This window comes from Carlito syrichta, unplaced genomic scaffold (assembly GCF_000164805.1).
Source record: "Carlito syrichta isolate Samal-C Ts95f unplaced genomic scaffold, Tarsius_syrichta-2.0.1 Scaffold303060, whole genome shotgun sequence".
NCBI lineage: Eukaryota > Metazoa > Chordata > Mammalia > Primates > Tarsiidae > Carlito > Carlito syrichta.
The window spans coordinates 12,997-24,816 of NW_007247156.1; the positions used below are offsets into that span (position 1 = coordinate 12,997).

At 43.8% G+C, this 11,820-nt stretch overlaps 1 protein-coding gene across 1 annotated transcript in view; it reads left to right on the plus strand.

Moving 5' to 3' along the window:
* Positions 1-8,052, plus strand: part of ZNF367 (zinc finger protein 367) — a gene marked incomplete at its 5' end in the record, with an annotated part of 20,516 nt that extends 12,464 nt beyond the window's left edge. Inside the window, 3 exons of the mRNA XM_021712091.1 lie at positions 2,153-2,272; positions 3,848-3,986; positions 5,523-8,052. Coding sequence (XP_021567766.1) covers positions 2,153-2,272; positions 3,848-3,986; positions 5,523-5,745 — 482 coding nt within the window. The remainder of the gene's footprint in view (positions 1-2,152; positions 2,273-3,847; positions 3,987-5,522) is intronic.
* Between the last annotated feature and the right edge of the window lie 3,768 nt (positions 8,053-11,820).

The following is an 11,820-nucleotide window of genomic DNA, read 5'->3' on the forward strand; positions in this document are numbered from 1 at the left end:
CCACTCCTGGCCACCGCAGCCTCGCCTGCTGGGCTCCGGCAATCCTTCGCCTCAGCCTTCCGAGTAGCCGGAATTACAGGAATGCGCTACCACGCCTGGCTGATTTTTTGATTTATTGTAGAGATGAGGTCTCGCTGCCCAGGCGGGTCTCGAACCCACGGGCTCAGGCAATCCACTCACCTCAGTCTCCCAAAGGCGCGGAATTACAGGCTGAGCCACTGAGCCCGGCTTTTTTTTTTACTTTTTCAAATGTGTCTTCTATAAGTGGTTCGTGTTCTGTTTCTGTTGGAAAACACTAGTTTAGAACTTGGGCTTTTAACCCTCAGTCCCCTTTTTCACTATGTTTATGGTGATTACGTGTTTCACATTTTTTTTCTTACTTTTGGTTTTTGCAAAGACACATTTGAATGATTAGGATAGAATATAATTTTTTTTTTTTTAAATTGAATTGGAGGCTCCGTTGCCCAGGCTGGAGTGCAGTGGCATGCTCACGACCACCAGAGCCTTGACCTGCTGGTATCAGGAAATCCTTTCACCTCAGCCTTCCAAGTAGCTGGAACTACAGGCATGTGCTACCATCCCCAGCTAATTTTTTGATTTATTGTAGAGTTGAGGTCTCACCAAGTTGCCCAGGCTGTTCTTAAACCCGTGGACTCAGGCAATCCTCTCACCTCGGCCTCCCAGAGTGCCGGGATTACAGGCTTGAGCCACTGTGCATGGCAGAATATAGTTTTTTAAGTTAAATCCCTGAAAAAGGGTAATATTTTAATTTGGAGTCATCATAAACTATGGTGGCTAGAGGTTTTGACTTGGGTACCAGTAGTAAAATGATTTCTTAATGACATACTCTAATTTTGAGAATTCATGTATTTTCTTTAATCTCAGTATTCTGAAATACCCTCAGTTAACTGGTTTGCAGACCATAGAGGATTTGTTGCCAGTGTAAGACTCAAGACCATGTGATATAATGAAGAGAGCCCTGAGTCCCAGTTTCAACCTCTGATAACCCCACTACTGTGTCCCCTGATACCCCAGGCCTCAGCCTGCTGCACTGTTACAAGAGAACTGAACCCAGGATCCCTAAGGAATATCTGAGCTTTGATAGTATGTGCTTTGTGAAATGTTTTTCTCTTACTATATTAATCTCCGTGTATCTTGTGCTTTGTTAACTTGTGTTCAGCTATCACACCCATTTGGTATGTCTCTAAGTGATGAGAAAAGTAGGAAGGACTTGTTATTATTCTTTGAGTTATGTTGGAAAGAACAGTGTATAATTGTTGGCTAAATAAATTTTTTTCAAGAAATAGTAAGTTTACCTAGTACTCTATTGGCTATAGGAATTCAAATGAAATATATATAAATTATGAATTTTTACAGAATGAGGCTACCATGATACATAAACAACACAGGACACTAAGTTAACTAACGTATACAAAGTTCAATTATTTGGAGGTAGGAAGTGTTTCCCTGAGAGCCTACAGGACTGGGAGGATTTGAATGGTAGAGAGGTAGCACTTTCAAGGATTAGGGCAAGATGAGGAACCACTTCCTAGCTGGAATGACTTCCCAGGAGGGAAGTAAGGATACATCCTATGCCTAACACGGTAATAAGATCAGTGAGACTGCATGTAGTGCAGATATTAGGGGCCATTTAAAAGGCAGCAGATAATTCTTACTTGTCCAGGTCTTGGGATGGCATAGGGTCTAGTTGGTATGTCAAAAGCAGAGCTCTGTGCCAGCTGCTCTAGAAGGGCAGTGTAGAGGGAGAGAGGAGAGGCCAGCTAGGGGGGCTCATTCTAGTGGGAGGGGCTGCCGTGTGACCAGGGAAGCTGCAGTAGGAAAGTAGGCCTGTAGACATTGAAGAATCAGCGGACCCAGTGATTTGGAGTGGAAAGAATGGGATAAGCTGAAGGTGACAACTTCAAGGACTTGAGCCTGGGTACCTCAAAGCTCCAAGCCTAACACGAATATTGTCTCCCAGCCAGTTGACATCATCCAGGGTTGCCATTAGCATCTTCACTGGCAGCTCTGTGGGACTGTGCATGCGTTTCATCGTTTGGAGTCACGACCAAACAGGTTGATTCTCTCCCCACCCCCTCCTCTTCTTGCCTGTTGCCTCAGAGATAATAATATGTCTCATCTCTCTGCTTAGGTGAGAGACCCTATCTGTGTGACTATCCAGACTGTGGAAAAGCCTTTGTTCAAAGTGGACAGCTCAAAACACACCAGCGTCTTCATACCGGAGAGAAGCCTTTTGTTTGTTCAGAAAATGGTACGATGTTAGAACTTAAGTTTATGGAGTAATAAGTTATGAGTTAACAATTAAAGCAGCTTTTACTTCAATTTTTTGGGTGGAGAACTTTTTTTTTTTGAGTTTATAAATTTTATAAAGCGTAATAAGCTTTCACTGGGCTTGGTGGCTTACACTTGTAATTCCTGTACTTTGGGAGGCTGAGGTGAGAGGATTGCCTGAGCCCAGGGGTTCAAGACCAGCCTGCGCAACTTGGCAAGACCTTGTATCTACAATAAATTAAAAAATTAGCTGGATGTGGTGGTGTATGCCTGTAGTTGCCACTCCTTTAAGGCTGAGGTGGAAAAATCGCGTGAGCGAGCCCAGCAGGTCAAGGCTGTGGTGGCCGTGAATGTGCCACTGCACTCCAGCCTGGGTGACAGAGTTTTTCTCCAACTCAAGGAAAAAAATAACAAGTTTTCTCCTTTGCTAATAATTGTGATCCATGCTGAATTTCTTGGAAATGATTGAGTTTTAAATAAGATATTTATCTAGATGAAAACCTTAAAGGGCAATTTAAAATATTACATCCAGTTGTAGGCAGTAGAAAAATCTGTAAAAATAAATATAGCCTTTAGAGTAGGGTTTTATATTGGTTTTAAACTATTAAACGGAAGTAAGCATATTATCTTTTCTTAAGTAATTTTCTTAATCTCTTATCATGATTTTTTTTTTTTTTTGAGTTGAGGTCTCACTCTGTCACCCAAGCTGGGGTGCAGTGGCACAATCATGGCTCACTGCAGCCTCGGCCTCCTGGGTTCAAGCAATCCTTCCACCTCAGCTTTCTGGATAGCTGGGACTATAGGCATATGCCATCATACCTGGCTAATTTTTAAAAATTTTTTGTAGAGACAGGGTCTCACTATGTTACCTAGGCTGGTCTCGAACTCCTGGGCTCAAGCAATTCTCCCACCTCAGCCTCCTGAAGTGCTGAGATTACAGGCATTAAGCCACTGTGTCTGGCCTCGTTATCACAGTTTTCAAAGGTGTTTTCCTTGTACACATTTTTCTTAGTTATATTTGAAACTTAGTATAGTTTTGTACTGTTGCTTTGTAGTTTTCTTGATTACTGTTACAAATGTCTACAAACTTTTTCATCTAGTGATTTTGCTTATGAATATACACAATGATAACCTCAATTTTAGATGTTGAATATTTAATTTATTTTTAAAATTTGCCTATTACCAACAAAGCTGAGGGGAATGTTTTCATACTTACAGCTTTGTTCACCCTTTGGGAAGTTTCCTTATAGTTTTCAAGAATGGAATTCCCGGGTCAGAGGTTTTGAACATTTTTGTGACTTGTGCTAATAAATCACTTTCCAGTGGGGTTGGGCACACTTACATGACCAAAATGTGACTGGTGTGCCCTCCTGTCCACCTCACTCGCATTGATGAGGCTGAGTGTAGGTAGTCAGGTGGTTTTCTCCTCCGTGTCATAAAATGCTGAATCTTACTGTCTTAATGTGCTTTTCTGGATACCAGTGAAGCAACATTTTCTATGTGTTTGCTGCTGAATGTCCAGGTTCTGATGAATGTTTCCCTGTGTGTCTTGAAGGCTGCCTGAGCAGATTCACCCATGCAAACCGCCACTGTCCAAAGCATCCTTATGCCAGGCTGAAGAGGGAGGAGCCCACAGACACACTCAGCAAGCACCAGGCTGCGGACAACAAGGCTGCTGCCGAGTGGCTGGCAAAGTAAGGGCTCTAGGTCTAGTCCACTGTGAAGACACTGGGGGGCGCGGGGGATGTCAGGGACTTGCAGAGTCCTCTCATCTTAAACACGCTGCATTTATCCACGTTCCATATTCGGGTGATGCATAAGTCCATAGCATTTTTCAGTTGCCCACGGAATGCAAATATCACACAGTGGTTGATTGGTCACAGTTCATCACATTTGCCAATTCTTGGGTTGACTGACGTGGATCATCGTGGACTAAAGAGTGTATTCCTTCATCGAAGTCCAGTGGTCTTCCCGAAGGTGGAGTATCACTCCGGTCAGAGTGGCCCTCCCTGAAACGACAAAACCATTTTCTTGCCGTGCTTTCCCGAATGCATGCTCCCCGGACTTGGCACAGATGTTTCCAGCGCCTCTGCTGCCTTTACTCCTTCCTCTGTTAGACAGAAGACCATGTCGGGAGTGTTCCCTTTTTTCCACCTGATATTCCATCTTCTTTAGCCTATAAGTAGCACTGACTTTCTTCAGATTTGGAAAAGGCAAGGTATATTCACAGGCGCAACAATGTCACTCCAAATGACAAATGTTGAACTCCCAGCACCACAGTGTTGGCATGTCAAAAACAGATGCTACGAACTTATGCATCAGCCTAATAAAATGATTCGAAATGGCCCCTTATTTCTATAAGGCTTTGTAGTGACATTTTTGTACGTAATGATACTGTCACTTAAATATGCATTTCCTTGGTTACCAAGAGAGCTGGACATTTGCCTTTTCTGAATTATTAGTTGGCTGTGCAACATAACAAGAGAGGTGTTCTTAAGTTTTTAATAGAAACTGTATGTGTTGCAGATGTTAATCACTTTGTTGGCTGGGTGTGGTGACTCATGCCTGTAATCCCAGCACTTTGGGAGGCCAAGGTGGGAGGATTGCTTGAGTCCAGGAGTTCAAGACCAGCTTAGGCAAAATAGCAAGACCTTGTCTCTACAAAAAAAATCAAATTCCCTGGGCGTGTTGGCACGCACCTGAAGTCCCAACTACTCAGGAGGCTGGGCCCGAAGGGTCACTTGAACCCAGGAGTCTGAAGTTGCAGTGAGCCATGGTAGTGCCACTGCACTCCAGCCTGGGTGACAGCTCCAAAAATAAATAACTTTGTCATAGTTTGTGGGTTTAATGTTTTACGTAGTAACTGCTAGAAGTTACCTCTGCTGTGGATGGGATAAATAGGTTTCTAATGACCTTTTTTTTAACTTTCTGTATTTTACTCTAGTCTATTTCACATAGGATCTTTAAGGCAGCAACAGTGTAATGGCAAAATCATGTGGTTTCAAGAGATCTGGAACAGCCAGGTTTTGATCACAGAAACCTGTGCAAGCCTCTCACCTTCTTTGAACTTGAGTTTTTTTCCTCTGTACGTGGGGAATGTGTGTGAAGTCACTTTTTATAAGCTGAACCTCATCAAAGTAATACTGTGGTACGGAAGCTTTCTTTAGAGCAAAGGAAGCCTTTGGGAACTTGCCGTCTTCGTGCGACTCACGCAGATGCGTTTCGCGCAGGTACTGGGAGATGAGAGAGCAGCGCGCGCCCGCCCTGAAGGGCAAGCTCGCCCAGAAGGCAGACCAAGAGCAGCAGGACCCGCTGGAGTACCTGCAGTCCGACGAGGACGACGACGAGAAAAGCGGGGCGCAGCGCCGGCTGCAGGAGCAGCGCGAGCGCCTGCACGGGGCGCTGGCGCTCATCGAGCTGGCCAACCTGACCGGGGCGCCGCTCCGCCAGTAGCCGGACGCGGACTCTTCGCCGTACAGCGGTACTGCCCGGCGTACTTGAGCAGTAGATCCTTGGGCATAAGCTAAGCACCTTACTTGCTTACCATAGGCTGCTATTCTGTAGAAACTTATGAAGAATGTCATTGCCCCAGAATATGGGGCGAGAGAGAATTGCACTTTTTTATATGGAAATGGATTTGATGTAAAGTTTAAAGTATTTTGTAAATAGGGACTGCACAGTACAGGGTAGAAAACTACATATTGTGGGAAGCTAGATTTTGCAAGTTTAATGAATTCATTGGAAGCAGTTCTCACAGGAAGCACTTTCTGAATAAGACACTTGTGTGAAAAACAGAATGGTACAAGTAGCCAAAGAGGGTTGAAATAGATTATTTATAAGATCATTTTAAACAATGTATATTAGTATGTTTAACAATACTGTAAACACTGAAGCAAGCAAGAAAGTCGAAGATGTGTGTCTAAGATAGGTATTTTAAAACTGCAAAATAGTGTTCCCACCAAGGGCAGAGAAATGGGAGGCTGACTATTCTGGAAGTTGTGAACTTGGAAGACAATAAATATTTGAAGAGCTTGGTAAGATGCATAATAGTTCAGAAGTTTCAAAATTGGAGTGAAATCAGTCTTATTCTTTCTGGGACTTTACAACTCATTATAATGTTTAAGTTTGAAAAGCACTTGTCATCCCTAGCATGTTAATTTGGGAACTCTTGCACATTTCATTTCTCATTTGCTGAAATTGAGTGATTAATCTTGCAAAGTCTAGGTAACATGATAATTGGTAATTTTTAAAATATATATTATGGGCCCTGTAATGAAATTTGGCACTTGGATTTTTGTTATAAAAGGGACAGCTACAGGGTTGTTTTGTAGTGAAAGGTTTTAGATACTTTGTTAGGAAACACTAAATCGTAATTGTACTGCTTGTTTAGAATTACTAGCAAATGGAAGCCTCCATATTTATATTTTCAGTGCATAAAGCCACCTTCTTGCTTTACTTCAGAATAACATGCCAAGCTATTTTTTGTTCACTAAATTTAGCTATCAGTGAAACACTGTAGAAAATATTAGCTACTCAGATAAGTAGGCTTCTGAAATAGTTTAACTGCAAGTGTGTTAACGTGTGTGGTGGTTTAAAACCATTTTTCCAAACAGATGAAGTCATGAGATCAGTTTATGTGCTGAAGCATGAATGGAAGGATCGAGAGCTGAGCAGACCACCTCCCTTTGTGTAGGCAGAAACTTCCACCCTTCTGGCTTCTGTTATAAGCAGAGCTAAGTGACATGCATAGCATGGTAATCCATGGATTGCTTAATTGGAGTAAAACTCAGAGTATTAGGGGGAAATAGGGGCTCTCCAGTGCCTTTTTAATTTTTTGAGTTGAAGTGGTATCCTGCAGATACAGTTTAAATGTATCTGGAATGTAGGCTTCTTTATCCAAAAATCCCAATGTGTCGCAGTACACAGATAGCTTAAAAGACGTAACCATGGGGGAGGGCAGGTATGTAAATATCTTGAAGAGGAGCAAAAGTATGAGAGAAGACACGGTAGTTACAAATAATGTGTATGATGAGGACATACTTTAAAATGTAATTCCTCTGTACAGTCAATTACAAATCTTTAGGAATTTTTTTGTAATAAGAGAATTTATATTTGTAATGGTCTATTAATTTTGTTTGTAATCTGGTATATAGAACTTTAAGTTGGAGCACTTATAAGCCCGGTGAGAGAGAGGATAGGATCTGAATTTTCTTGGTTTAGGTTTCAACATTTCCTCTAGAATGGTTCCTCTCAAATACGATTTAAATGAATGAAAAGCAACACTCATCAGTCTTGGGAAACTTAAAATTTGATAAACTTAACTAAAGAAGGAAAGGTAGTAAGAAATTTTAAAATACAAATATTTGCCAATTCACAGATGATAAAATTTAAGGTCTTCAAAAGTAAGGGTTTTTGTTTGTTTCTCTGGTCAGCTTTTGTCGACCCTAATAGTTATATTCACAAACATTTTAATTTGTAAAATTGGAACAGTTTAAGAAGTTATTACTATTTACTATAGGAACATTTAAAATGTACTTTTTGATATAAGCTATATACTTGGACAAAATACATTGGTATCTAAAATTTGAGGTGTGTTAAGACTGCTTTTTGTTTTAAAAAATGTGGTTTACATTCAAAGTTTTGAAGTGTTTTATGCTTCATATGGCTAAGTTGTAGTTTGGCAGAGTTAACAGCATAACAAACATGCTGTGATTTAAAAAGATGCTTTGAATAAAAATTTATTTTAATTTAAGGTTTAAAGCACATGGTCATTCTTCAAGTGTTTATAACTTATTTTTCTGTCAAAAATATAATAAGTATGGTATAAAAAATGTAAAAAGAAACATCACCTACAGACCTGCATTTATCTACTAATATTATTTTCCGTGCATTTTCAGATAGTTGCAGCTATAGGGTGAATTGCTTTTTCTTGCTTTAAAATTATGGTCTTTTAGATTATATATATTTAACTTCCTCGTTTGGTTCATTATTATAGTGTTAAAAATATACAGGTGTGGATACGTATTGAACTCTTGCCGGCCCTGTCTTAGGTCTTAAATTAGGGTAATGAGGATCTGGGATTGTATTTCACTTATATTCAGGATGGATTGAACCTGGGCTCACTTCCCCCCAAATCCACTTAGAGCCTGTTTACTTCTCTAAGAGCCTAATAAATGGCTTTTTCATAAGTTATTTTTTGTAGATCTTTAGTTCTGTACTTGCAAGGACCAGCCTGTCCATTTTGTGCAAACGAATCTCAAGAACAACTCGGTGGTGATAGCTGTGACCTAAACGGGGTAAGGTTGGGGTCTTGACAGCAATAGAAGGTCCTGGAAGTATGCATGTAGAAGCAAATTTAACACCATGATGAAGGCCAGCATTAAAAGTGACTTTCAAATACTCTTGCAGTCAACTTATTTGGAGGCTTCACTGGAAAGTTAACTGATCTATTTCAGAAAATTAACCAAAGTGACTTTAAATTCAGATGTTTCTGTTCAATTTGAATATGAATTCATTTCCTCTTTTGAAAATGACTTTATTGGCCAGGTGCAGTGGCTCAGCCTGTAATCCCAGCACTTTGGGAGACTGAGATGAGAGGACTGCCTGAGTCCAGGGGGCTCGAGACCAGCCTGGGCAACTTGGTAAGACCTCATCTCTACAACGAATCATGAAAATTAGCTGGGCATGGTGACACATGTCTATAGTTCTAGCTACTTGGAAGGCTGAGGCAGAAGGATTGCCTAAGCCCAGCAGATCGAGGTTGCGGTGGCCGTGAGCATGCCACTGCACTCCAGCCGGGTGATGGAGTGAGACTCCAACTCAAAAAAAAAAAAAAAAAAAAAGACTTTATTTATTTGAGTTGAGGTCTCTGAAGGGCAGTAACACAATCACTGTGCAATCCTCCTGCCTCAGCTGCTTAAGTAACTGGGACTACAGGCATGTGCCACCACCCCGCTAATTTTTTGACTTTTTTTTTTTTTGTTGAGATAAGGTCTCTCTATGTTGCCCAGTCTGGTCTCGAACTCCTGGGCTCAAGAACCTTGGAATTATAGTTGTGAGCCACTGCACCCAGTCCCTTCTGGCCTTGTATATGCTAGCTCTTTTTTGAAAGTTCTGCTTTAGCTCTCATCAGGGTTGAAATTGTTGCCAGTTTTCTGCCTCTTGGTTGTTCAGCGCCTAACAGTAGAAAAGCAGTTGTTTGGGCATCTGTACAATTAAGCTCCACCTTTCACTTAACTCGAGATCTTCAGCTTTTCTAAAAAGCTAAAAATTCAGATTTTTAAAGTTAATTGTTTAGAACAAAAATATGGGACAGGTACTTGGAAAGACACCAGAGCAGGCAGACTGACTAGACCAGACAGCTCTGGGAAGCTCTCCTTCAGTTTACCCGACATCTGACGTGGAAGGAATCAGGCAGCGGGTGAGGAGAAAACCGATCACTAAGCAGCCAGGGGCAACACAAGTCCTAAGACTTTCCCGTCTGACTCCCAGCTGGCCCGCTCCTAAGTAGTTATCCAAGAGCAATGAAAACATGGCCACGCAAACACTCACAAATTTTCATGGAAGTATTTTTCATAATAGTCCGGAACTGGAAACAATCAGTATCAACCGTGAGTGGCTAAAAATGGACATACCACTCGACAAATGAGCAACACGAGTACGTCGCAAGAATAATACACGGGGTGTGTGTGTGGGGAGCCTTACGGGTAGCGCTAATTTTAAAAAGTAACCCCCCCCCCCAAAAAAGTAGTACTAATTCATAAGAAGTTCTGGACCAGAGGTGGCGATGCAGATTTTTCAGGTCAGCCTGGGCTCAATGGGTTGGTCCGCCAGACCCCGAGTGGGTAGTCTGGAGGGGCTGGTAAGCCTAGCCCCGGAAGTGTCAGCTCTAATGGGCTGGCGAGCCAAACCCGAGAGGGATGCTGGTCCCGTGGGCTGGCAAGCCTAACCCGCAGAGTGTCTCAGCTTGGGAATCTCACCTTCTGGCAGCTCTCCTGGCTCAGCCGGCTCCATGGGCTGGAAAGCCAGCCTCCGCGGTGCACGGCTCTTCGGCTCCGAAGATCTGCAGCTCTTCAGGTCGCAGCTCTTCATGGTAGAGGTTCTTGGCTCGTGCCCAGGAAGAATGAGGGACACGGACAGCTGGAAAGTGAGAAATTCGGATTTTATTGAGAGGACAGAGAAGCTCCCACAGTGGGAGGGGACCTAAAGGGATTCCCGGTCTGGGGTCAAAAAACCCGGTGCTAGCCGGGGTCGGTGGCTCAGCCTGTAATCCTGCGCCTTGGGAGGCTGAGGTGAGTGGATTGCCTGAGCCCGCGGGTTCGAGACCCGCCTGGGTAACTTGGCGAGACCTCATCTCTACAATAAATCAAAAATGAGCCGGGAGTGGTAGCACGCGCCTGTAGTTCCAGCTACTTGGACGGCTGAGGCGGAAGAATCACTGGAGCCCAGCAGGCTGAGGCTGCGGTGGCCGGGAGCAGCCACTGCACTCCAGTCTGGGCAACAGTGAGACTCCAACTCAAAAACAAAACAAAAGAAAACTGGTGCTTATATAGCCCTAAGGCCAAGCCGATTGGCTAGCACTAGCTGTGAGCTGTTCTGATTGGTCAGTTTCAAGGACCAATTGGCAGGAGGTAGGGGCCTAATGGTGAGCTGATAGGTTGCTTTTCAATCCCAGCAGTGAGTACTTAAACTTTAGCTTGAGCGACTCAGGGAGCTTATTTACCAACAAGCCTGAGGTCTGCCTGGAATTTGCTACATTGTTATCAGAGGCCTTGCCTGTCTGTCCGCCTTGCCTTTTTCTAGCTACCTCCTTTCTCAGTGGTGGCTCACACCTGTGATCCCAGCACTTTGGGAGGATAAGGCGGGAGGATTGCTTGAGCCCAGGAGTTCGAGACCAGCGCAGGCAACGCAGCGAGAGCTCATCACTTCAAAAACTAAAAAAAAAGCTAGGCACGGTGGCACTATCCCAGGTCCTCGGAGGCTGAGGTGGATGGCCTGAGCCCAGGAGGTCGAGGCTGGGCTGAGCAGTGATGGTGCCTCTACTCTCCAGCCTCGGCGACAGCGAGACCCTGACTCAAACACACACAAGTAAGTTCTGGAAAAGCACCCCATGCTTATGAAGTTCCAGAAAAGGCAGATCCAACCTGTAGTAACAGACATCCACGAGAGGCAAGAGTTAACTTCGGAGGGGCATAAGGGCAGAGTCTGGGGTGCTGGAAATGCTGCGTTGAGTGGCTACTTGGGTGCAGGCGTGGGTCGAAACGCAAAGTGGGTGGTCAGAGAGGTGTTTTTTTTTTTTGCAGTCGGAGTCTCACTCCGTCGCCCAGACTGGAGCGCAGTGGCCGCTCCCCGCCACCGCAGCCTCGACCTGCTGGGCTCGGCGATCCCTCCGCCTCGGCCTTCCAAGCAGCTGGAACTACAGGCGCGCGCTACCACGCCCGGCTGACTTTTTGATTTATTGTAGAGACGAGGGCTCGCCGAGTTGCCCAGGCGGGTCTCGAACCCGCGGGCTCGGGCCATTCACTCACC